This window comes from Delphinapterus leucas, chromosome 8 (genome assembly GCF_059928025.1).
Source record: "Delphinapterus leucas isolate spDelLeu-1000000601 "Yukka" chromosome 8, BTC_Dleu_Yukka2, whole genome shotgun sequence".
NCBI lineage: Eukaryota > Metazoa > Chordata > Mammalia > Artiodactyla > Monodontidae > Delphinapterus > Delphinapterus leucas.
In genome coordinates this window covers 6,996,108-7,022,536 of record NC_143136.1, presented here as the reverse complement: position 1 = coordinate 7,022,536, position 26,429 = coordinate 6,996,108, and the positions used below count along the sequence as shown (strand labels likewise).

The following is a 26,429-nucleotide window of genomic DNA, read 5'->3' as shown; positions in this document are numbered from 1 at the left end:
GCATGTGGGATCTTCCTGGACCAGGGTGCGAACTCGTGTCCCCTGCATCGGCAGGTGGACTCTCAACCACTGCACCAGCAGGGAAGCCCTTTCAGATATCTTTAATGTCTTTTCTTAGATTAATTTCTGTGTAGTTTGTTTTTTGTGCCTATTAAATAAATTAAATAGAAATATTTTCCAATTGTTTGCTGCAAACAATGGCTTTTGTGGTCTTGGAAAATAACTTCATAGTTCTAGTAGTTGTTGTAGGTTCCCCAGAAATTCCTATGTAAACAGTCATATCATCTGCAAAGTAGGGACAGCTTTATGTCCTTCTGACCCAAATGCCTTATATTTCTTTTTCTTGTCTCATTGCAAAAGCTTGGACTGCCAGTGCAATGTTGAATAGAAGGAGTGAAAGCAGAAATCCTTTCATTTCTTTGAGTCTTAACAGGAAACAGTTAAGCTCTTCACTGTTAAGTATGATGTTAGCTGTAGGCTTTTTTACGTAGCCTCTATCACTTTGAGGATTTTCCTGTTTGTTGAGAATATTTGTTATGAATGGGTGTTGAATTTCATCAGATGCTTTTTTGGCATCTGTTGAAGTGATCATATGGATTTTCTCCTTTATTATGTTAAAAGGAGAAATGAAATTGATTTTCCAACATTAAACCAACCTCGCATTCCTGGGATAAACCCTATTTCCTCTTGATGTATTATCCTTTTACTTATTATTGGATTCAGCTTGCTGTTATTTTGTTAGGGGTTTTTGCATCTCTACCTATGAGAGATACTGATCTGTAATCTTTTTGTTTTTGTCAGGTTTTGGCACTTAGAGTAAGCTGGCTTTATAAAACATGTAAGCTAGCATTATAAAACAAGGAGGATCATTGTTCCTCACTCTGTTTTCTGATACAGTTTGGTGTTACTTCTTCCTTAAATTTTTGCTAAACTTACCAGTGAAACTAGGTGTGGATCTCTCTATTTGGGAAGGTTTTCGATAATACCTTTTGAAATTTTTGATAATAAATTAAATTTTTAAATGAATATAGGCTCCTCAGGTTTTTTTGTTTCTTGTATACATTGACATTTTACGTACTCCTTTTCCCCTCCAGTTTCTCTCTGTTGGAGGGAGAGGTGTCAACTTCTCTAGAGAAGGGATGTCCTGGGCTTGCTGACTCTCTCCATTCTAGCACCCTGAGACATGCTGGCACAAAGTAGGCGTTCTAGAAATATTTGTTCGGTTGATTGCTTTGTTGTTGCTGTGTCTCCATCCATCGGCATCTCTGTGAAACTTCTCGCTCCTCCATCCACATGGGACTGTGTCATAGCTGTGTCATGACCAGGGGAGGTGGCTCCTGAGTCAGGCCAGCTGGCCTCGGCTGACCGCATGCCTTGAGCTTCCACTGCAGCTGTCCAGATACATGGGGATGTGTCCACAGCTCTGGTAGACAGACCCTCTGAGTCAGGGCTTGCTGAGGGAAGAAATATCTTCAACCTTTTTCTGTCTTGGGTTTTTTTTTTTTTTTTTTAATGTTAAATCCTGTGGTTGGAATTACTTCTTTTCATTTTTGAAATATACTTGAAATACCAGAGGAATATAGGAAGCTTGGTCAGAGGAAAGGGGTAAACTGTCTAAAGTTGAGGGGGAGTGGTTGTAGGTGAGGGGGGATTATCCTGAAAGTCACCTTGCCTGTGACCTACCTGCCCGGCTGGGATGGGTCTGAGATGCCCTGTCCTGGGCTGCTTACTAGTGACAGCCCTGGACCGAGTACATTAGTCAGGGAGTGAGAGAGAGCAGGTGGTCTGGACTGGGCATCTCTGAGAGGACATGAGCGCTGTGGCTTTGTACTCCATTCAGGTCCTGGCACTGGAAGGGGGTCTAGTGCTCACTCCCCCCTTTGCATCTTAGGGTCTGGGTCTTTGTGCGCCTACAGTGCAGCTACAGAGGTTGGGTGTGGGAACCGGGGCTCCCTTGGCAGAACTGGGAGCTGAGAACAAGGGCTGTGCTTCTCAGGGTCCTGTCTCCATCCTGGGTCTAGATTTGAAGGACACGGCCTGCAGTGTTAGTTAGAGTGCCGCATCCACGTGCCAGCCGGCACAGCTCCCCTGAGCCGCAAGGTCGGTGGGCACTTCATCCCTCCAGGAGGGAGCTCCACAGGCCACGATGTGCCCTGGACATGTGTTGGCCATCTTCTTCTGGTCCTGGCTCTGCCTCCTACAAGCTGTGTGGCCTTGGGGAGCTACCTTCCCTCTCTGGGCATCCGTCGCCTAGTGTGTGACATGGGGTTACAATAGATGGTTGTCCCGTCACGGGCACTTGTTTAAGTCTGTGACCTCACCTTCCGGCTGAACCCGAGCAGGACCATGTGATGGCTGTGAGCTGTGCGTGAAGCAGCTCGGGTCAGCCGTCCTCACCTCGTCTCCTCCTCCAGCTTTGCTTCACACCATCAAATTGGAAACCTTCACGTTGTGGTGTTTACTTTTTTAATGCAGTGGTAACATGTCTGAAGACATTTTCCTTAGAATCAGTTCTGAGAGGAGGAGTTACCACCCCTTTCATTGCCTGGGGGTGGTGGTGGTGAGGCCATCTCACTGCCAGGGTCCCCACCCAAGGGGACTGGGGAGGGGCTGAAAGGACCCACACCTCAGTTTCTTCTCCTGCTGGCCTAGTCCTTTGCTGGGAGCAAAACTTGAGAGCATCCTCACGTACGTAGCAGTGTGACCTCAGCGTGAGATGTGGTCATTTTCCCAGACCTTTTATCTCCCAGAGTGAGTCACAGTAAGGTCAGAGAACCTGGGAATCCTCAACCCACTGGGTAAACTACATTGAAATAGTCCAGATAAAATGGGGGAGGGAGTGTTAGGGGAGATTTGCAGAAGTATATATTGTTGTGGTAGTTTTCACTTTGTAAGGTTTTTCATCCTACCTTAGTAAGTGTGAGCATATAAACACAGTTTTCAGAGGTGACCCTTCATGTTAAGGGCAAGTGTTCCATTCCATCATTATTTATTGAGTGCATACTATCTGCCAGGCACTCAGGGATTCCTCTGGGAACAGAGCAGAGACCCCCTCCTTAGAGGAACCAGAGTCAGAAAAGGGGCAAGGTGCAAATTCCATCTTTTATGCAGCAAATTGCATTTAACACCTTCACATCAAATTCTTTTTTTTTTTTTTTAACCAGTTTTGAATTGAAGTGTAGTTGATTTACAGTGTTGTGTTAGTTTCAGGTGTACAGCAAAGTGATTCAGTTATACATATCGACATATATCCATTCTTTTTCAGATTCTTTTCCATTGTAGGTTGTTACAGGATATTGAATATAGTCCCCTGTGCTATACAGTAGGTCCTTGTTATTTATCTCTCTTATATATAGCAAATTCTATTTATGTTCCTCCTAAGATGTATGGAATGACGTATATCAGAGGTCAGCAGCAAAGTTCTCTAAAGGGCCAGGCATTTCAGGCCTTGGCGGCTGTTGGATCTCTGTGGCTGTCTGCAGCAGCCAGAGACAGTATGTAAATGAACAGGTGTGGCTGTGTTCTAATAAAACTTTATTTCAAGAACAGGTGGCAGGCCAAAGTTTGCCCAGCCCTGATGGAAGTCGTCAGATTTGATTTGTGGTGTCATTATTTCAGCCTTACTGTTACTCTGTTAAATCAGGCTCCCTTGGTGCTGCTGCCATTTGAGTGGACAGTTTTCAGTTCTCATGTAACGAAGTAAATCAAGTTCTTTACCTGGAGCGTGAAGAAGGCTCAGTCTCTGTGCCACGGTTTTCTTCTCTGTGTGATGATAGAGATGGTAGTCTTAATTCAGTTTAGGTCTGGGGTGTTTAACAGAAAACCCAGGTGACAGTGGTTTAAATACGGCAGAGGTTTGGTTTTTTCTCCTTGAAAAGACTAGGGCCCAGCAGGCTTAGCCAGTCTGGAGCCCCACAGTTGGCAGGGTCTCAGGGCCCCTCCCGGGGGCCAAATGCCAGGAGCAGGGGCCGCAGGGAGCGGGTGGGCAGAGGCTGTCACTGTATCATCCTCTCAAAGAGCTTTCCTGGGAGGTCCCCCCACCAGCCCCAGCACGTCAGCTTGTGTACCTCTTTTGCGTCCCTAGGCCAGGGGCGGTGGAACGTGCTCTGTGAGCTAGGCCGAGCTAGGGGCCATCGGGAACAGCAAGGTCAGTTCGTGAGGAAGAAGGGAAAATGCTAGTTGTGTAGGCAACTAGTAGTTTTTGTCCCAGATGTTGATTTTGTAGGAAAAAAAGAAACATAGATAATTTAAAAATACCCCTTACTGTAGACATTTTGGAAGATACAGAAAACCAGAAGGAAAAGAAAAAAACCTGAGGTGTCAACTTCCAGTTTTCCAGCCTATGTGTGTCCCTTCCTTAAAATATATATATTTTAAACACAGAAGTGTAATATAAACATGCCCTTTAATAAATTCTTTGTAAACCTTGTTTTTTCCTTCGGTGTTTTGTTTGTTTCTGGCGGCATGGCATGCTGCCTGGTAGGTAGTCTGTGGTTTACTTAACAAACAGCCTGAGATCAGCTCATCAGTAAAGATGTGCACAAGACTTTGTCCCAGGGACGGACACCTGGCGAGTCAGCAGATGCAGGTGTTCTTACCTCAGGCCACTTTGCTCTTGGAAGTCTGACTGCCTAATCAGCTTGACCTTCAGTGATCAGAAAAGTGCACGGCAGGCGGACCTTGGACTATAGAGGTTGCTATGCGTCTCCTCCCCTCCCCTCCCCTCCCCTTCCCTTGATAGTTGCTAACTGTACGTTACTGTGGATACACCTGGGTATATGCAGATTTATCATCAAATAATCCCAGAGGAAAACAGATAAATTGTGACAGCATGGTGACCTCCAGATTAGATTGCCAAGGCACTCCCATTCCACTCCCTCCATCCTCACATCCCTTCAGGACCCACTGCCAGGGTACTTTGGTTTAGAGTTCATTATCACTGGGATAATAATAATTCTAGGTGTTTGAGCTAATCGTTCCTTTTGTGCAGTAGCCAAGAGGGAGATGCAGTTAAAGTCCTTTCTGCTGTGGTGTGTTTCCGTAACAAAAAGTGTACTGACCCAGCACGGCCAGCCAGGGAGGAGCACAGCCCTGCCCTCAAGGCCTGCAGGCTCTGCCTGCAACTTGCTTATTGAGTCTTGGTCTCTGTGCGCTTTGACTGTCTCTGATCTGTAACTCAGCTGCAGCAGCTTCCATCCGTGAAGCTCCTTCATTTTTTCAAAAGTAAAGTTCTATATTTACTGTAGTATTTCCTTATGTACTTTAAAGTTTGTACAGTACTAGTGTTTTTATTAAGATTCTTGTCCTGTTAACGCTTGGCTACAGCATTGCCTAGGTTTTGAGTGGTCTGCTCCAGCTCATACTTTCCCACGAGGCTTAAAATTTTTATTGTGCACTTTTGTAGAATGTGAGGATTTTCAGCAACTCAAATTTTACATTATAGCAGCAACACCTGTAATGTTTTACCAGTGCTCAGATTGTTCTTTTATTCGTTTTTTATACAAATAGCCCGTTCCTTATAAATAATTAAGCACACATAACCAAAACGAACAATAAACACTCAGTGGTCTTATCACTGAGATCATAGATGCAAACACTGTTGTAGAGCCCTGTGGTTCTCAAACATGGGCGGGACTAAGGAGTGGGGAGGTGAGATTCGCCCACAGAAGGACATTTGGCAGTTGGAGACATTGTGGCTTGTGACACCTAGGTGAGGGGGTTGTTGAGGGCATGCTACTGGCGTGTTCAAGGATGCTGTTCAGCATCCTCCAGTGCTGTGGGGGACAGTCCCTGCAACAAAGAATTATTGGGCCCAGAGGGTCAGTAGTGCTGGGCTTCAGAGATCCTGATATAGACATAGATTTAGGCATTTTCCTGTGAATATCAGTACATACACTTCAGTTTTTACAAAAAATCGGACCAATTATGCATACTAATTTGTAGCCTGCTTTTAAAATTTATTATCTTATGAACATCTCTGTACATAAATATGCACTGTCATCGCCCTTTTTAAAATTGGCTAAATGGTATCCCATCGTATGAAACATGTCACTATTTATGTATTTCACCACTCCCCAGTTTTTGGAGATCTAGGCTGTTTTCTAGCGTTTTGCTATTGGAAGCATGTTAGATTTTGTTTGTTTGTATTTTGCCTTCTGCTTGCCGTCTCCTGTTTCCTGCCTCTGGGGCACCACCCCCATACCTGGGTGCCCTTCGTGGGCAGTGGTACCCCTCCCCCCAGGGGCTCTCTGCCTCTGCCACCCTGCTCAGGGCCGCCTCTCATCTCCAAGGTTTCCCTCACGTTGAACACATTTCAAAGCTAATGAAGCACCGTTGAAATGTTGAATAGATGAGTAACTTGAAATACTGTCATCCCATTTCAGTTGTAGGTATAACTTTTACTTTTTGCTTCATCTTACTTTTTGTTCCTTTTGAAAAATCTGTCTTCTGATAAGTTACATGTGAGTTTGACCTGTGGCCCAGTTGGCTTTGCTCCCTGCCTGGGCATCCTGCAGTCCCTGTGGCCAGTGTCCTCAGGAGGGCTGGCAGGTGGGCAGGGAAGAGGGTGCTTGGCTTTGACTGAATGCCTTGGGCGCCCGGGTAGGTCGAGTAGCAGTGGTGGTGGGGACCCCTCTTTGCCCCCAAAGCTGCCCTGTGAGTGGAGGTGAGGTGCAGCTTCAGAGAGGAGGGTGTCCCGTCAGCAGTCGAGGCCTGGTTCCTCTCTGGAGGGCAGATGCGGGGTGGGGAGCCTGGGTGTCTGGACCAGCATCCGGGGCTGCTTTCCCACGGGGCCCTCCAGGAGCTTGTTTGCATGGTGGTGTCTATTTTTGTGTTTCGTATGATACCGTGTGAGGAAGTCCCTTGTCTACGCACATCCCAGCTGTCGTGAATAGTTTGTATATCGGGGCTTCCAGGTGGGGATTGTGTATGGCGAACTCAGCGTTTCGGGCAGCATCGGAACGGCAGGACGTGAGTAACAGGAAGTGACAGAAATGACTGAGCGTGCCAGATGCTTATTCTTGGCCACCTTTCCAAGCCCCGTGGACTGGGGAGCTATATTTAGCCGAGTATTTCCAGGTTCCTAACCCTGCGCGGACACGGTCCCTTTGCTCCTCTTTGGGTCGGTGGCTAAACTGCGCTGTGCTGATGGGCTTCTCTGTGTCTCTGGTCTACTTTGGTGACCCACAGTTTCTTGCCCATCGGCTTTAAAACTTGAGTTTTGTTTTTGCTGGGCCGCTTCAATTCTGATCCATTTTGAGCAGTTGGAAAACGTTCTGAAAGAGGGAAGAGTGGAAGGTAAGAGTTCCAGGTGATGGTGGGTGATGAGGCTGTGGGAAGCTGCGTGGGGAAGAAGTTAAAATTATAAGGATTTAGAATGAAGTAAGTGGAGTGAATTGTAGGTTATTGTAAGTACCTCTAGAGGGCTGATTTATGTCTTCTATTTCTTGGAAGCGGAAGGCTGGGATTTTTAAAGCCATAGGCTTGGTGGTGTGACTTCTCCCACATGCTAGAAATGCTCTTTGGTCACCACCTGCCCGAGTAGAAAGCCTGCAGGTCGGATAAGCTTCTCGGTGATGAATTCCCGTTGCCTGAGCTTCGTCACAGGAGAAGTTTCACCCAGATCCCCAAGTACCACGGAGCCTCAAGTAGTCTGCCCGTAGATGCGGGTGATTTTTGCCCATTGGCGTCAGATGGTGCTTCAGTCACGTGTTGACCAGATGCCCCCATGAGCTGCTGGGTGTCTCTTGTACCCAGGTGTCTGCTGTGACTGCCGTCTCTCTGTGGGAGCAGCTGGGGAGCCAGCCTTTTGCTCTCATCATTGCCTCACATGCCCTGAGCTGTGCTGGCCTTCGGACCAACGCCTTCCTGCTGGAGGACAGCAGGTGACAGCTCCAGGCACGAACAGCAATAACGGCCTCTCTCATTCACCGGGGCCGTGACTCTGAGGTTAAGAAGCTGAGGACTAGAGGGACAAGGCATCTGTCCCAGTGCCCCTCTGATGGCTCAGTCTGTTGTAACTGCTGTGCTGTACTGTCCTCTCTCCACACCTCTCATTCTATCACTGGGCTTACTGAACTCGCTTGGCCTTTGAGCAGCAGGACGTGTGTCTCTGTGTGCTTTGAGAATCCTCAAAAAGGAAGTTCCTGGGGTTTGATGTTAGCTTCTGGTAGCTGCCACCCCAGTGGTTGACCAGGGGGTGTGTTGGGAGAGAAGGTTCTTTTTTGGTCTCTAAAAGCTTCGTTCTGAGCCGTCCAGCCAGTGTGCCTCCCCCTTTCTCCCTTCATAAAGCATCAACTTCATTTTCACACACTCAGCCAGCTCTTTTAGGATTCAGAAATCTACTTTGAGATAAGAAATTTGAGAGGCAAATTAGGAACAGTTGTGTCTGCTATGAAGTGCATGGCAGCCAGCAGAGGTGGGCGGGGAGTGTGACTGCCACGCGAGTGCCCAGAGGGGGGCGTTCTGTGTGGTGAGTGAATGAACGCATGACCGCCAAGTTCAGGCTGCTGGAGATTCCCCGGTTTTACCAGCAGAATCTGTCTGCAGGCTGACACAATTCCCTTCTGTGGGGCTAAGCTATAACCACAAGGCAAACTATAAATTTATACTGTAAACCATAAGTACAGTAAATTGTATGTACTCTGTATGTGTGTGTGTAAATACTATAAACTATAAGTACAAAACATAGTGTATGTCTCTAGCCCTAGCTTGGATATTTTAGCATATTTTTGTGCCAAAACATTTAACATTTTAAAAAATTATTAAATATTTCAGGCATTCAAAAAGTAACATAGTGAACAACTGTGTACACTTCCCAGCCCGAGAAAGAAACATTATGGATGTACTTGGAGTCCTTTATATTCCCTTTCTTATCCTGTTCCCTTCCTGCCCTCCCTCCCCTGAGGTCACCCCCATTCTGAGTTTGCGGTTTATCATTTGTTTGCGTCCTTTTTTATACTTTCTCTACTCGTATATGTAGGTATAAACAATACATAGTATTGTTTAATCAGCTTAAAAACTTCTAATAAATGGTGTCACACTACACATGTCCTGCAGCTTGCTTTTTTCTCACCCAGTATTGCGTTTCTGAATTTTATCCATATGGATACATTCATCTTTAGTTAAGTGGTTCAAGGTTTAAAATGACAGATTCCTGATTTCTAGAATTAAATCAGAATTTCCAGGGAGTGGGACATGAGCCTCAGAACTTTTCGCAGGTACAGTGAGTTGAGGCTCACGACGCTCCAGGGTTGTTTCTGTGGCTTACATTGGGGTCCAGTGTATGACGTGTCCCACTGTCGACTTGTTTTCCCAGATTTGAGCTTTGCAGACAGTGCTGCCGGGAACAGTCTTATACTAGTCTTCCTGGGCACACAGCACGAGTTTCTTTAGAGTGTGCTTGTAAGGGTAGAATTGCCAGGTGTGCACGTCTTTAGCTTGATGAGATATTGTCAAATTGCTCTGCAAAACTTTAAATTTTTTTTTTTTTTTTTTTGCGGTACGCGGGCCTCTCACTGCTGTGGCCTCTCCCGTTGCGGAGCACAGGCTCCAGACGCGCAGGCTCAGCGGCCGTGGCTCACGGGCCCAGCCGCTCCGCGGCATGTGGGATCTTCCCGGACCGGGGCACGAACCCGTGTCCCCTGCATCGGCAGGCAGATTCGCAACCGCTGCGCCACCAGGGAAGCCCAAAACTTTAAATTTTTTAAGCGACCCGCCAACAGTGGTAACTTGTGAGTGATGTTATTTCCTTTTATAATGTAGCCAGGCTGATGGCAAGGTGATGAAGTCTCATGAACGAGATAAAATCTTGGCCATGCCCAGCATCTGGATAGACACCCCAAGCCCAGCACATCCAGAATTGCACTGCTGCCCCCCGGCTCCCAGCTGCTGAGCCGGCTCAGAGCCTTCCCCTCCCAGGGTGGCGGCCTCTCCTGCACTGCTCCAGGGGTCTTTGTGGCTCCTGTCTGTACATTCTGTCAGGAAACCCCTTGTCTTCAGGAGGCGTCAGAGTCCTGCTCTCCCCTCCCCTTCATCTCTCGATGGGATTGCTGAGCACGCTCCCACAAGGTTTCCCGACTTCTGCCCTACCTGCTACGCCCAGTTTTCAATAACGCAACCAGAACGATGCTTTTTAAACCCAAGTCAGATGTCAGCCTTCTGCTCAAAACTCCACGGCCCCCATTTCACTGGGGCTAAAAGCCAGAGCTCTTACAGGTGCCCCCAGGACACTCTGGGCCCTGTCGCTTCTCCAGGCTGCCCGGCCTCTCTCCCCGGCGGCCTCTCTCCCCGGCTCACTCGCTCCAGCCACTGGCCGCCCTCCTGCTTCAGGCTCTTCTCTTCCACACCCTTCCAGTCTTTTCCAGTGAGGCCTACCTCAGTCTCCTGACCTCCTTCTTCTGGTCTCTCTCCTCTCCCCATAGACTTTATCACCAGTACTACTCTCTGTGCTATATAATTTACTTCTTTATTATAGTATTTATTTCCTGTCTGAATTTGAATGTAAGCTCCAGGGAACAGGGATCTTGTCTGTTTGTTGGAACGGAAGAGTGACTGAGTTTATTTCTGAGAAGAAAGGAAGAATTTGGAGCCTCCAGATGAGGGTTGAGCATGGGAGAGGAGGTGAGGTTGAGGCTTCCGGGGGTGGTGGGCAGTTGGTGGGAGGACTTGTTTTGGTGTGTGCGTGGGCCTGTCCGGTGGGCAGTGGGATCTGTGGGTCTGGAGCGGCGGGGCAGCTTGTCTTGAGGATGTTTCTGGTTGCTCCCGGAGAGTACCTGCTGTCTGCGGGCATTGGGGCCGGCCCACCCCAGAAGTACAGAGCTGTTTGCAGGCAGGACTGAGGTTCACAGCTGACGTAAGATGTGGCTTCACTGATTTCTCAAGCACTGTTGTGTACAGAAGCGAGTCCTGCCATTTCCGGTGCTCTGTCTTGTGCAGGTGTGACTACCAGCCCAAGTGTCACAGCCGGAAAACAGCGAGCACTGTGACCCTCATGTCACGTGGGGAGGACCCAATTTCGTTTTCTTTGAGATTATGTACCCAGGGTGTGTCCGCATAATATTTCCTTGGCAAATCCGATGTGAATTTCATGAGTTTGTGCCACCTACAAATAAAGGACTTTAGCAAGGTGCGATTATACTTTTAATGAGTGCTGAGTGAGACCACACGTGCCCCTGTTCTTAAGAAATACAGCATTGTTCTGAATGCTTAACATTTAATTTAAACATATTAGTTATTAGAAAACGTTGATTGTGGTTGCTTATTTTTAATTAAACCTTTTAGTTCGAGATCATTGTAGATTCACATGGAATTGAAATAATACAGAGATCCTTTGTGTCCTTTACCCAGTTCCGTCCGTTGGTAACATCTTGCAAAACTAAAGTAAAATATCACAGCCAGGAAGTTGATATTGGTACTGTTAAGATCCAGGTTTCCATCTCCACAAGGATCCCCTGGTTGTCCTTTTATAGCCACACCCACTCCCATTCTTATCCCCTGGCAACCACCAATCTGTTCAGTATATCTGTAATTTTGTTATCTCAAGAATGTTCTGTAAATGGGATCAGGTAGTATGTAACCTTTCGGGATTGGCTTTTTCACCCAGCAGAGCTCTTTGGAGATCCCTGCAGGTTACTGTGTGTATGATAGTTTCTTTTTATACAGAGTGGTGTTCCATGGAATGGGTGTGCCACTGTGAGTTTAATCATTTACCACTGAAGGACATCTGGGTTGCTTCCAGGTTTTGGTGATTATTAATAAAGCTGCTATAAACGTTCATGGACAGGTTTTTTGTGTGAACATGGGTCTTCATTTCTTGGGAGAAATGCCCAAGAGTTGTAATCCCAGGGTTGTCTTGTAGTTTCGTGTAGTTTGGTTTTTAAAGAAACTGCCGAACTGTTTTGCAGAGTGGCTGTACATTCCCCCCAGTATGCGCCGGTTTCTGGACATCTTCATTTGGTGGTGTCACTTTTTTCTTTCAGCCATTCTCGTAGGTGTATAGTCATATTGTGATTTTAATCAGCATTTCCTGAATGGCTGTTGATGTTGAATTTGCCTCTGTATACCCTCTGACACTGTGGGGATGTGGCTGGCAGGGGTGAAAGTCCCTACCTGGTGTTCTCTGGGCAACACGTGGCCGATGCTGGAGCCTTATTGCTGCCTTCGTGGTGGGTGTGGGGGCCACAGTTGTTTCCGTTTGGCTGGAATAGAGTGGTTATTGGCTGCTCTCCCACTGTTGATTCTGCCTTGTTAGGCTCCCCTTTCCTGGAGTCATGGCCGGAGAGGGCAGGCTTTTGGTGAGCTTTTAAATTCTTTCTGTACTCCTTGGTGTTTCTGGCTGGGCTTCTTCAGCTCCATGTTTAGGATGTCAGGGGCAAACAGAGACCCGAGAGAACTCAGTGCCTTGTCATTCCTCAGGCCCTCTTCTCTCCACCCTTCAGAGACTTTGCATATTTTTTTATATCTAAGTCCAGGGTTTTAGCTGTACTTAGCCAGAGGAATAAGGAAAAGTATGTCTAACCGTCTTCCCGGAATCAGAAGTCTGCTGGTTACTCTTATTATTTTTGGATCTGTGAAATCTGATGACCCAAGGCTGCATGTCTGCCCTGCCTGCTTGCCCTGCTTGTCGTGGCCTTTGGCCCATCCCAGGCTCAGGGCCTCACATTTATTACTGCTAAGGTGGTTTGGCTTGGCCTGTAGTCCCAGTGTGACAAAGTTTGCAGGATCTCCATCTTTTTGTCATTTAAGGTCTCATTTACAAATGAGAGGCACATCCAAATCCGTGGTGAGGAATTGCTGGACGGGACTTTGCTGGTGAATCATGGATCGCCCTTGTCATCGTCCCCCAGATCGTATTTCTCCACCCTCTATTTTGAACTCTTGGGAAACCTGGTTGGAGTGGGAGGGGCAGCGGTCGGGTGACTCAGTGAGATGTCCCTGTCATCCTTGCACTGATCCTCCAGGCCAGTATTCCTGTCAAAAAGGAAATGCAACGCACCAGACGTTGCCTGCTCCGAGTGAGCCTAGGAGAGTTCTTGGCGACTGCCGGTTCCTTCCCTGCATTCAGCCCCTCCATTCCTGGCATCGCTCACATGGCAGTCTTGCCTGGAATCCAGGTGGGGACCCGCTGCCCAGGGTCCTGGCCCCCTGCTTCATTACTTGTGGGACTTGGGGCAGGTCACTCGACAGGCCTCAGTTTCCTCTCCTGATAACCTCCTCCATCACGTGGTGGGGAAGATGGGACAAGCAGACACCTGTCAACACCTAGCAGATTTCCCAGCATTGCCAAGTGCCCGGCCAAGGGGAGCTGCTGCTGACATCCTCTTGGTTGCTTCCCTGTCCTGTCCGCTCCTGTGTGTGTAACTCAAGCGTCCACATTCTCCATTGAGACATCATATCTGTGTGTTTCCAGCATGTCTCCTTGATTTCTCAAAGATCACTGCCCGGGGTTTAGTAACCTCCCTGGCTAATTCTTCCCAGGACATTGGAAGATATTTGTCTGACTCGGGTGTCTTAGATTCATTTAGAGTATCTAGCATTTTCTCATATTTCCAGGAAGATCATTTCTATGAAAGGATGGGAACAAAAATTAATAAGGAAAAAATATAGAACTTAAAAAGTTCTTTTTTTTGTTTTTAGCATATATTATAAACTTAAGGCTTTATTTTTAAAATAATTATAATGAATACATGCACAAGGTAAAGAGCTCAAAAGGATGAAAGGTATAAAGTAAGTTTCCCAGCCCCTCAGAAGCCCCCTCCCAGAGGTGACTAAGTTACTTTTTCCTGTACACCCAGACTATTCCTGCAGTTTGTTTTGAGCACCTAACAGTGTATCTTAGAGGCTGATCCCTGTAAGGGCGTGAAGAGTAAGTAGCTTCAGTCTGTTTAAGGCTGTGTAGGCTGCCGATATATGAAGCTGCCATGATTTATGTCGCCAGCATCCTACCAGTCATACCTTGATCAGTATTTCAGTTGTTCCTTTTGTCTTTACAGTGAACTTTCATGAATTACCTCGTATACACTCCATGTCAGTGCTCCTGAAGGCATATTTGTAGAAGCACTATTGCTGCGACAAAGATGTATATTTTAAAGTTTGCTAGATTTCACCAGATGTTCTCTGTAGGAGTTTATTTATTTACACCTCGATGTATGAGACTCAGCAGAGCAGGTTATCAAACTTGTGTAGGTAAAAAATAGGTATCTTGTAATTTTAAGTTGCATTTATCTTATGAGTAAGGCTGACCACTTTTCCTGTGTTTAAGATCTGTCCACTATTTTAATATAGCTCTGCCAGTCTCTCATGTTCATGTATACACTTCTGTCTTCTTTTGCCTCTCTTGTGCATTTAGTTTTCTAAACAGACTTTATCCAAGGGTCTGGGTAGCTATGCCGTTTGTCTTTTTTTTTTTTTTTTTTTGGTGCGGGGTGCTGTGTTGTGTCTTCGTTGCCACACGCAGCTTCCTCTAGCTGCAGCGGGCGGGGGCTGCTCTTCGTCGCAGTGCGCGGGCTTCGCATCGCGGTGGCTTCTCCTGTTGTGGAGCGTGGGCTCTAGGCGCGCGGGCTTCAGTAGCAGCACGCAGGCTCAGTAGTTGTGGCACGTGGGCCCTAAAGTGCGCGGGCTTCAGTAGTTGCGACACCTGGGCTCAGTGGTTGCGGTGCGCGGTCTCTAGGGTGCATGGGCTTCAGTAGTTGTGACGCACGGCCTCAGTAGTTGTGGCTCGTGGACTCTAGAGCACAGGCTCAGTAGTTGTGGCGCACGGGCTTAGTCGCTCCGCGGCATGTGGGATCTTCCCGGCCCAGGGCTTGAACCCATGTCCCCTGCATTGGCAGGCGGATTCTTAACCACTGCACCACCAGGGAAGTCCCTGCCATTTTTCTTTTGATTCAGTTACATGGTTAGTTTTATTCCGAGTTCTATATTCTTTTACTGAAGTATAGCACACATATGGAAAAGTGTATCGATTATAGCATCTACAGGTTGATGAATGTTCCGGATCAAGGAACAGAACGTTAGCAGCCTCCAGTAGCTCTTTTGTACCCTTCTCCCCAAAAGCAACTCCTGGAAGTAGCTAGCTTCTAACCCTATAGGTTAGTTTTACTTTTTTTTTTTTTTTTTGCTGTACGCAGGCCTCTCACTGTTGTGGCCTCTCCCGTTGCGGAGCACAGGCTCCGGACGCGCAGGCTCAGCGGCCATGGCTCACGGGCCCAGCCGCTCTGCGGCATGTGGGATCTTCCCAGACTGGGACACGAACCCGTGTCCCCTGCATCGGCAGGCGGACTCTCAACCACTGCGCCACCAGGGAAGCCCTACTTTTTTTGTTTTTTTTAACTTTGTATGTGCATAATGAACTTATATGAATAGTATATATATATTTTTGTGTCTGGCTTCTTTCAGCATTGTAAAACTCATCACATTATTGCATGTAGCAGCAGGTGGTTCATTCTCATTGCTCTGCAGTATTCCATTGTACTAATACATTATAGGTTATTTATCCACTTTACCCATGCAGGGCATTTGGGTTGTGTCTAGTACGGGCCTCTTAAGAGTAGTGATGCCATGAAGTCCTTCTCTGTGTCTCGACGAGAAGGAGATATGTTTGTATTTCTGTTGGGCCGATGGGTGGAATTGCTGAGCCATAGGGTGACTGTACCAACTTGCATTCCCACCAGAACCACATGAGAGTTCTGGTTGCTCTGCATCATCGCCAGCACTCCATACTGTCTTTTGACACTGAGCGCTTTTTTTAGCTCAGCCACCATGAAAGGTGTACCACATGGGGGGTTTTAATTTCTACTTCCCAGATGACTAATCAAGTTGGGCACCTTTTCGTGTCCCTTATTGGTGACTTGTGAAATAACTGTTGTGAGATAACTGTTGAAGTCATTTGTCCGTTTTCCTGTTAGTTGGTCTGCTTCTTTTCTTACTGATTTTTAAGTTTTTCTACCTCAGGAGAATTCCAGCAAGTGTCTAAGAATTCAGATCTGTTTATTGTGCTTCTGGCCTCCTCAGAGGATTATGTGAGAAATACTTCCACTGTTTTCTCTGCTCTTCCTCTGGGATATCCTTTCTGTTTCATTCATGTTCTGACTTCAGGGTGTGTGGTGTGCTTTCACTCTTGAGTTTGTGGGTTTCCATGTGGCTGTCTGTCTTCTCGCCCCATCGTATTCCTCTGCTCCGTACCTTAATAACCGCGTCTGCTTATTCCAGTCATGGACCTAGCTCGCTGAATCTCTGTGCTGTCGCTGCTTTGTTCTAAGTTCACGTTATTACGCTACTTTTAATTTGCATTTACCTTCTAAGTTCATTGAGTTGTGTGAACTGTTTCTTACCATACAAATTTGCTTGAAAAATTTAGAGTATCTTTTAGTCTCTAAAGTCGTTTCTGTGTGAAGGCTGGGATTTGGAGATAGTTCTAGCTTTTTCGCACCATTCCTTGGTTTCTAGGAGTTACAGTATTGGCTGCAGCCCAAACAAAGGGACACTCTTATTATTCCTTAGGGCATCTCCCCTGAATCCTGCCTTCTTCCTGCCTCGGACTCATCCAACACCTGCTTCTCTCCTGGGTCCTGTCCTGCCCGCTGTGTCTCCAAAACCAAGGGGTTCATTCAGTAGGAAGTCCCGTCCAAGGCTTCTCTCTCAGAAACAGCCTCCCCTCTCCCTTCCTCCTGAGGAGACCCTCCCAGCCTCACCTCTCCCATGAAGCTTCCCCAGGGCTGGAGGACTCTTGAGGCGCTTGCAGGCGACCAAAGGGAGGTGGAGCCTCCAAGGGAATGGAGTGATGAGCCGTCTTGTGGGCAACTGAAAAATACGGCTTCTGTCTCAAGGTGGCAGGGCGTGGTCGGAGAGAAGCAGAGATTGATTTTTATTTGATGGGCGTCCTCTGTGATGATTCTCATGATCGGGAGGTGGACTCTTGGCACCAGAATGGTCTCAGGAAGATTTGCCCACATGAAGAGCCATCTTTTAATTCCATCAAAGAGAAAATACCCTAAGGTCAGGACCTAGAGCCTGAAGTAGCACCAAGAGTAATGGTGGTGGGGTGTTTACATACGAGGCGCTGTCCTCAGCACCTTACGTGCTCCCTGCCCCACACCTCACAGCACCGCTAGGATGTGACAGCACCATTAATAGTGCCAGTTTTCAGGTGAGCAAGTGGAGGCACAGGCAGCTGCTCCAAGTTACACATCTCGCAGGGCTTCAGACCAGGGGTGTGTTGGGCCCCCTGCTGGGTCCTGTGCACATTTGGCCCCGTTCAGTCCCGTGACAACCCTGGCAGGTGACTTCTAACACCTCTCCTTTTCCAGAAGGGAAACGTTTCCCAAACAGTCAGTGGCCAGGTGGGATTCTGTCTGAGGTATCTTCAAACAGGCGCAAGAGTTTAAACAAAGAAGACTGAAAACCAGGTTCTTGGACACTCATCTGTTGGTCAAGACCTAAAATAGGATGGGCATAAAAAATCTCGTTGTTCTCTTCTGTAGATATCATAGTAACTCCTAATAAATCCCTGAGTTATGCAAAATAAATGTACTATCTTTCTATAACTGTATTTATTATGCTCATAAAAATGTTCAAGTATGAAAACTCACCCTGGAGTGAATCATAAAGAAGTGTTTGCTGAGATCTTATAGACATACAGTTGCTGATGAAAATTCCTTATGCACCGACCCCAGGCCATTGGTGGTTGCCAGGCTGCCATGGCCTTCCCTGACCACCTGGTTCAGAGCACCCACCAGCCCCCTTGCACATGACCCGCTTCCTGTCAGCGTCTGAAATTGTTTTGTGGTTTGTCTGTCTCTCCCCAGTTAAGTTCTGTGTGAGTAGGAACCTTGCCTGTCATGGCCTTGGGAGCCCATGTCCAGAGCAGACACTTGGCTGGCGTCTGCTGGGAGGGTGGGGTATGGCCGACTGCCGTGCTCTCCAGGAGTGAAAGAGCAGCTCCCACCACCTGACCCCAGGAGGGCGCGGCTGCTCCAGGCCTCTGTGTTCTGTCTTTCTGTCTCCCTGCACCCTCTCCTAGGCTTACCTCTTTTACACCCAGCCTGGTCCCTACGTGGAATTATCGTGGTTACCCCAGTCGTGGAAGAATGAACAGCACCGTGCATTTGTGACCCAGTTCTATTTACCCCCTTCTGTGATTAAGCTTTGTAGGTAGTTTATGGAAATCACGGAAGAGATAATCTATAAAACACTATTTCTAAATTTTCTGAGCCAGAAACATGATCATCTAATAACTTAAGTTGGGTATTCCTAAATTGGATCTTTCTAATATAAATTAAAGCTCTAAAATGGGCAAACATCTGAAAGTTAAATAACGTATTTTATAGGTGAATCCATGAGGAAGCAGACATTTTCCTAACACTGCTGGTGGGAATGCGAAATGGTACAAACCCCCTGGAGGGAAATTTGGCGATAGCAGCAAAATTACGTATGCATTTATTCTTTGTCAGGGCAGTTCTACTTCTAGGAATTTATTCCAAAAATACCCCAGTAAATAAATGAAAAGATCCACGTAAAGGCTGTTCATTGTGCTGCTGTTCGAAATAGCAAAGGATTTTCAGTAACATAGACCTTCCGTGAACAGGGACTGGTTGAACAGACTCTGGTGCTTCTATGCAGTGGAGCACCGGGCAGCTGTTGGAAGAATAAGGAATCGCGGTCTTTTGCTAAGGAGTGATGGCCAGGATGTGTGCAGCTGACCCTTGAACAGCGCAGAGGTCAGGGACCCTGACCCTCCGCGCAGTTGGAAATCCAGGTATAATTTATAATCGGCCCTCCTTTGCCACGGTTCTTCCGTAGCCATGGTTCACATCTGTGGATTTAGCCAACCATGTGTCATGGAATATTTGCTGTTGGAAAAAACCTGCGTGTAAGTGGACCCTTGTAGTTCAAACCTGTGCTGTTCAAGGGCCAGCTGTGATTAAATTAAAAAAGCAGAGAGTGGACAGAAGAGTCTGTGGTATGCTACTGTTTTGAAAAGAGAGAATATGAATATATACATGTATTTGCATGTATCTTACAAATGGGAGGATAAACCATACTTGTATTTATTTAGTTTTCAAGCTGCCTTTCGGGAAGGGAGGGAACTAGGATGAGGGACACATAAAATCAATGCCTTATTTTGTCAGTTTGACTTTGGGACCATGTAGATATTTTACAGCATTATAAAAATAATTAGGTAAAAGGTTTTGACTTAAAAAATTTTTGATAGACATTGTCACATTTTTCTCTAAAAGGTTTATACTCTGTTTCCCTCCTATGAGTACTTGAAGAGAACCCTCTTCTCTCACACCTTTTCCAACACTGGATTATTGTCTCTAAGAACTGTGCCAATCTGATAGGTGAAGAATAGTTTGCTGTTTTCATTTGTGCTCCCCGGTGATGAGAGTGATTAAGCACCTTTTCATTCCTTTATTAGCCATTTTGTATTTCTTTTATGAAATGCAATTCATAGCCTTTTTTACTATTGATTTATAAAATCTCTATATGTTGTAGGTATAATTTTCATTTGTTGATTATTACCAGGTTCATGACCTCATTTCTAGTTAAATTGTTCAGGCCTGACTGTAGTAGCTAGCTGTTGTTCTGTTGTCATACAGTAAAAGGTTTTTTTAAAAGAACATTTATGTATGATAGGCTTGAAATGCACAGGAAATTCCTACAGTAACTGTGGATCAGACTTCCCTAAACTGTTCAAGTGTGAGGTGTCAGCTTGTGAGCTCTTTGGAGCAATGGAAACTGTGTTTTCTTTTCCTTTAAAAAAAATTGCCGGTACTTTCCTGGTGGTGCAGTGGTTAAGAATCCGCCTGCCAATGCAGGGGACACGGGTTCGAGCCCTGGTCCGGGAAGATCCCACGTGCTGCGGAGCAACTAAGCCCATGCGCCCCAACTACTGAGCCTGCTCTCTAGAGCCCGCGAGCCACAACTACTGAGCCCATGCGCCACAACTACTGAAGCCCGTGTGCCTAGAACCTGTGCTCCACAACAAAGAGAAGCCACCGCAATGAGAAGCCCGTGCACTGCAAGGAAGAGTAGCCCCTGCTTGCTGCAACTAGAGAAAGCCCACATGCAGCAGTGAAGAGCCAACGCAGCAATAAATAAATAAACGAATAAATAAAATTGCCTATGGCTGATTACCGTGTCTCAGTAGTAGATAGTTGGTAAATGTCCACTTGAGTTGATTTTGGTGAATCTGTAATCTAAATTTGATTGTCTTTTTGGTTTGAGATTGTTCTTGACTTTTAATGACCCATGATAACCATCTTTATGTTCTGTTCAATTGAATACCTGAATGAAACTGTACTTTTTCATGAAAAAAGAAAGTATATAGTGAAGGTAGGTTTTTTAAAAGTTTTCATAGTTGCTAGCATTTGTCTTCTGCTCATGGACATGTTGCATGTTTCTTGTTTCTTTCTCTAGGTCATCACTCCATGTAGGAAACTCATCCTATGTGCAGATAACAGAAAAGAGATGGAAGACTGGATCGCAGCGCTGAAGACAGTCCAGAGCAGGGAGCACTTTGAGGTTAGGGGAGGAAGCCCTCCCTTTTTGTCGCCCTCCCCCTTGTATTCTGCCATCTGAATGTCCCCCATGCTGGGCCGTTATGGTCTGGAGCTCACTTTCTCAGCGTGCTCCTTGCAAACTTAAGGCTTGTTGCTCATCTTTGGGCCATCGGGCAGTGACCCTGTCTGATTTCTTATTGAATCTCGTCCAAGTTACTATGTTTAGGGAGGTCAGAGGGGTGCCTCATCTTTGCCATCTTTGTTCTTTGTTTGCAGCCTACCCAGTACAGCATGGACCACTTCTCAGGGATGCACAACTGGTACGCCTGCTCCCACGCGAGGCCCACCTACTGCAATGTGTGCCGAGAGGCTCTGTCTGGGGTCACGTCCCACGGACTGTCCTGTGAAGGTACGAACGATGTGTTTCCCGCTGGGAAAAGTGGCCTGAGGTCTGACATGACAAAGCCTTAGGAATCCAAGCACAGTCACCTCAGGTCAGTCAGGAGTAGAGTGGCTTGTATGACTCCACCCTTGTTTACTGTGCCTGCTCAGGAGTCTTTGATAAATTATTATTTGTAGTAACGGAACAAAATAAAAAGAAGGGAATTGGTAGTAATGAGACACAAAGAGGAAACCTAGAGGACACAGGGAAAAAGGAGTTAAAGTATCTCTCAGCCCCTCTCTGGGTAAATGGTCCTCCAGATCTAGAGGATAGAGCCCTGGGCTTGGGCAGGAGCAGAGAGAGGTGGACCGTGGCCCTGGGCCCGGTTCCCACCTGCCGCCTGATGTCGTACAGCCTGTGAGCTTAAGAATGGTTTTTACAATTTTAAAAGGTTGAAAAATATCAAAAGAAGGCAACTGTTTTGTGACGCAGAAAATCCCGTGAAACTTAAATTTCAGTGTCCGTATGTGAAGTGTGGCCACGGCGGCCCTTGTGCTGCGGGGACAGAGCCGAACGGTTGGCCCGCGGAGCCTGAGCTGCTTTGTCTCCGGCCCTTCACAGAAAGCCTGCCGCCCCCTGGCCAGGCTGGATGCCTGGTCTCCCCGTGAGCGGTCTCTGCACGCATCCTGGTGGCTTCGTTTATGAGTAAACTAACCATATATGTTGGTTCCCAACTTTCCCAGGAGAGCAGGGCAGTCCACCCCAGACCATGGCCGCAGCTCCGAGGGTTAACGTGTTCATTCTCTCACAGTGTGTAAGTTTAAGGCCCACAAACGCTGTGCTGTGCGTGCGACCAGTAACTGCAAGTGGACCACGCTGGCCTCCATCGGGAAGGACATCATCGAGGACGAGGACGGGGTATGCCCGGGGACCCTGCACGGCCCTCGTAGCACCGGGGCAAGAGGCACGCCCACCACCTCCCGCCTGTGCTCAGGTCTCTTTCTTGAGGACAGTGAGGGCAGGGTTTCCCTTGGTTGGTTACACTGGTGTCTGGGGGCCCCGAGCTCTGGCCAGTCCCTGTGAGTTGTGGATGCCGGCAGGGAGCAGTGGGCTGGACAGGGCTGTGCAGACCCTGCCCCACCCCCTCGTGGAATTCATTTTGGAGCATTTTTGCCTGAGGGTCCCCTTGGCTTGCGTGGAGGCTGTGAGGACGCCCCCGGTGCATGTCTCTGTGTGGCTTGCAGATCGCCATGCCTCACCAGTGGCTGGAGGGGAACCTGCCCGTGAGCGCCAAGTGCACAGTGTGTGACAAGACCTGTGGCAGCGTGCTGCGTCTGCAGGACTGGCGCTGCCTCTGGTGCAAGGCCATGGTGAGCGAGCGCAGCCGCTGGGCAAATGCCAGATGGGCACAGGCCGGCCGGGTCCGAGAGCACAGCTCCTGCAGCGGCAGGGCTGGGGAGAGCTCTGGGGTGTGGGAGGGATGCCGGTGCCCCCTGTGACGAGCGGGTCCGTGTTCCAGGTGCACACGGCGTGTAAAGAATCCCTACTGACCAAGTGCCCGCTGGGCCTGTGCAAAGTGTCGGTCATCCCGCCCACCGCTCTCAACAGCATCGATTCTGATGGTGGGTACCACACGCTCTCCCGTCTCAGCCATTTCCTCGTGCTTCCTTCTCCAGGCCTTCTCCCCTCCCCCGCTCTGGAATTGGTTATGTCAGTGATTTTGAGATGCGGTCGGGAAGAGGTCAGGCCCAGCCTCTGTGGGGAGAGGAGAGGAGGTGATGAACAGTGTCCTGACAGCTGGGCTTCTGGGCACCTTGGACTCAAGGCCAGGACCTTACTTGAAGGTGGTGGGTCCATTGGCTGTTGAGTAGAAACCGAGTCTAAGATGCTTCTCCGTCTTTGACGTGGGCTGTCCGTCAACTAGGCTTGTCTAGTAGTTGATATTACACGCTCTTCCGCCTCTGCGCTTGCTTGTCCAGATGGTACATGATGATGCATATTAACAAGTGTTGGTGGGAACTTGGGAACCGGGGCACGTGTCTCAGGAAGTCACCTCTGCTAGATTGAGAGCAGTGTCTGACATTTAGAGTCCTGCAAAGGTGAGGTCAGACCAGATTAGGACTCACTTCCCTCTACATGGGGGATGGCGTTGTGGAAACGTGGATTAATGTCTTGCTGGTTTCCTGGGTGTGTACGTGTAAGTTGTAGGTCCCACGGGGGGTGTCTACTTGGTACACGGCTGAGGGCGCCGTGATGTCTTTCGTGGCTTTCAGATTTTCTTGTGTCCTTTTCCATCCTCACACCTAGGCTTCTGGAAGGCCACGTGTCCTCCGTCCTGCACGAGTCCATTGTTGGTCTTCGTCAATTCAAAGAGTGGGGACAGCCAGGGCGTGAAGTTCCTCAGAAGATTCAAGCAGCTGCTGAACCCTGCCCAGGTCTTCGACCTCATGAATGGAGGGCCACACCTCGGGTAGGAGGCTCACAACATATATCTTTCTTGGAGTTTAAAAGCCGTTTGAAGAAAATGCGTGCTTATTTAAAGATTCAAAGATACAGAAAATTTTAAATAGGAAATAAAAGTTACCCTTCCCAAATTCCACTGGCAGACGTGTCCACTCTGAATGTTTCATGGAGTTGTGTGTCCTTCCAACATTCCAGTGTGTGTTTCAGTCGTGTGCACACACAGACTTTGAAACCAGGTGGGGGCCTAGGTTACCTGCCCTTGTGCGGTGTGCTTTTTATGGGTGTCAACCGACAGCAGTGTGGATGTGTTCTGATGTCAGTAGTTACAGATCTGCCTCATTTTTTTGAATGGCTGCTTAGTATCGAGTAGGAAGCTTTTCTCCAGTGAGGCCAAAAGGGAGATTTTTCATTTTAGAGGGCACTTGAGTTTACTTAAGTTGCAGGTGCCGTGACATGCAGATGTGCAAGGCCCCGTGTATCTGGCAAAGTAAGAGACCTGACGTGTGCTTTCTAGTTTTATACGATCCAGAGGTTTGTGGAAAACGTTTGCTTTTGTAAATTCTGGCATTTGAACCAACTCCTTCCCCGTTTGGAAGCACCGGCTCCAGGTGGGAGCTCTGCGAGCCCTGTGGCGCGTGCGGGAGGTGGTGCAGGATGTTTGCAGCGGGCAGTGCCCGCGGAGCCTGCTCTCCGGGGCGGGGGGGGGGGGTGTGCACCTGGGAGGTTCCCTGGAGGGTGTTGGTTTTGGAGCTGGGTGCTCCTGTGACCTGAGCCTGGGTCTGGTTGGAGAGACCTGCTGTTGGAGAATGGTCACCGGCGGCAGCTCTCTAGCCTATTTCCTTGGTGACAGCACCCCCTTCCCTGGAGGGACCCTGGAGGTGCCCTGCGGGGATGCACCAGACAGGTGCAGGCCGCTGCTCCCCGAGGTGCCAGGGATGTTGGAGGAATGCCACGAAGGGGTGTTGGGCAGGGCGGGCTGCACAGTAGGACGGCGGAATGAGCACGTGTTCATTTGGAGAAGCATGCAAGCCCCACAGCTGGTAGTAGGCGTTAAGGACGAGACAGGACGATTCAGGTGCAGACCCGCAGAGGTGCGGTGCGCTTGGCTTAGACAGGTCCTGTTTCTGGGAAGCAGCCTTGCTCTCACACTGTTCCTAAGAAAACTCAGAGATACTGCTTTGTTTTCCTGATTCCTGGCCTTGACGTGTCCCCTCTTCTCCAGAGAGCGGGAGGCCTGAGGGAGGTCAGTGTTCTTAAAGGACACGTGTGGCTGCTTCTCTCCCAGCCTGAAGGTCAGGTGCAGCCTCGCCCCTCTGTTACATCCCGAGTTCCCTGTCACCTGGTCCTGTTTGTTGTCTGAGGCCTTCCCCCGGCTCGGACCATGCTGGATGCAAAGCCCGGCCAAGGGGGCGCCCTGCCTGCCGGGGACGGGTGCGGACGGACAGTCCAGGCCCAAGGCAGGCGATCTGTCTCGTTGGCAGTGTGGTGTGCAGGTTCTTTGGGAACCAAGAGAAGGGGCTTACGAGTCAGATGGGGGTCTCAGTTTCCCCGCCGAGGTAGCATTTGAGGAGAGTGCGTGGAAATGGGGAGGGAGGCAGGGAGCCCTCTAGGCAGAGGGTGGGCTGTGTGCAGAGGTGCGGACACATGGTGGCAGCTCCTTGCCAGGGAGGGCCGTGGGGGCCGCTGAGAGGTTTGAACCTCTCCTGGAAGCAAGCGGCCCCTTCCAAAGCCGGACACCTGACGACACTGGTTTTGGGAAGATGAGGCTGGTAGCACGAATTGGAGGCATCTTGAAGGAGACGGGAGGCAGGTAGGAGGCTCCTGGAGGGGTTGTGAGAGGGGACGACGGGGCTGCCCGGTAATTGGGTTGGTGGTGGCTCTGCCTTTCTCTGAGGAAGGAAACGTCGGTCAAGGAGGCGCCCGTGCGACACCGAGTGGCACGTTCTGGTAGACAAGGGCAGGTGTTGTCCTTCAGGAGAGCCGAGGGATCATCGTCAGGGTCATTCAGGGTCATCAGCGTCTGTGTCGTCCCTGAAGCCAAGACGCGGATAAGGCCACCCAGGAAGCGGCTGGGGAGTGAAGGGGGAGTGAACGGAAGGCTGCCGGGTGTTCTGGGAGGGACGCTGCGAGTGAGGGGCAGGGCCGCCAAGAGGAGCACAGGAAGGAGACAGAGCTGGAGTCACGAGGGGCACGGGGTGGGTCGTCACCTGGGTGGGCGGAGTGGCCCAGAGGACAGGGACAGCGTGGGCAGGATCCTGCAGCCCGGGGCTCCTGAAGACGCGTGCGGCCTTTGCTCTCAGGCGCCCGGCGGCCCCCCAGTGGGCGGAGCCTGAGCACAGCTAGGCTCCGGCCTCTGAGAGGCTTTTTCGCGGGACAGGCCGCAGGGTCGGCCTTGAGCACAGAGGGTGTCCCCCAGCCCCAGGCTGACTGGCCGTCGGCTACCTGTCCTTTAGATGGACCTCATTTCATTGACGTTCTGTTTTCTCTGCAGCCTACGCTTATTCCAGAAGTTTGATACGTTCCGGATTCTGGTTTGTGGTGGAGATGGCAGTGTTGGTTGGGTCCTCTCTGAAATCGACAGCCTCAACCTTCACAAACAGGTACCTGGGTGTGGAGGGGCCGGCCCCACGGGAGAGCGATGCCACCGTTACAGAGAGGCTGGGTCATCTCGGGGGGCGCTTCTCGTCCCCTTGGGGTGGTCTTGGAGGGAAGAGCAGGTAGCTTGATGGCGTCATGGGCCCAGGGACCTAACAAAAAGAACACTTCCATCCCTGCAGGTCCCGGGCACGGGCAGATCTGGGTGCGGCTCCCTATTGGGTAGTGATGTCGCCTACTGCTTGATGCCTCCTGCTGGCGAGCAGGGCTCAAAAGTATACTTGAGCTTCAGGTCAGAGTAGGGTTGTTTTTTAAGTGTTGATTTATTTTCTGCTCCAGCTCCCTCACACCCCCGCCCCCAATAATTAACCGCTGCCAACATTTCAGTAACTACCCTTCAGGCCTCTGTCTATCAAAATGTGTATATAGTACAGTGTGCAGTGCAGTTTTAATTTAAACGGACTCATGGTACCCTTACAGTATATTGTGTA

General features: G+C 48.8%; 1 protein-coding gene across 6 annotated transcripts in view; it reads left to right on the top strand.

Moving 5' to 3' along the window:
• Positions 1–26,429, top strand: part of DGKD (diacylglycerol kinase delta) — a 109,382-nt gene that overhangs the window by 53,160 nt on the left and 29,793 nt on the right. For all 6 annotated transcript variants that reach the window (XM_022568008.2, XM_022568007.2, XM_089916202.1 and 3 more), the window contains exons 4-10: positions 20,416–20,520; positions 20,775–20,907; positions 21,692–21,798; positions 22,125–22,250; positions 22,400–22,502; positions 23,188–23,350; positions 25,835–25,943. In XM_022568008.2, coding sequence (XP_022423716.1) covers positions 20,416–20,520; positions 20,775–20,907; positions 21,692–21,798; positions 22,125–22,250; positions 22,400–22,502; positions 23,188–23,350; positions 25,835–25,943 — 846 coding nt within the window. The remainder of the gene's footprint in view (positions 1–20,415; positions 20,521–20,774; positions 20,908–21,691; positions 21,799–22,124; positions 22,251–22,399; positions 22,503–23,187; positions 23,351–25,834; positions 25,944–26,429) is intronic.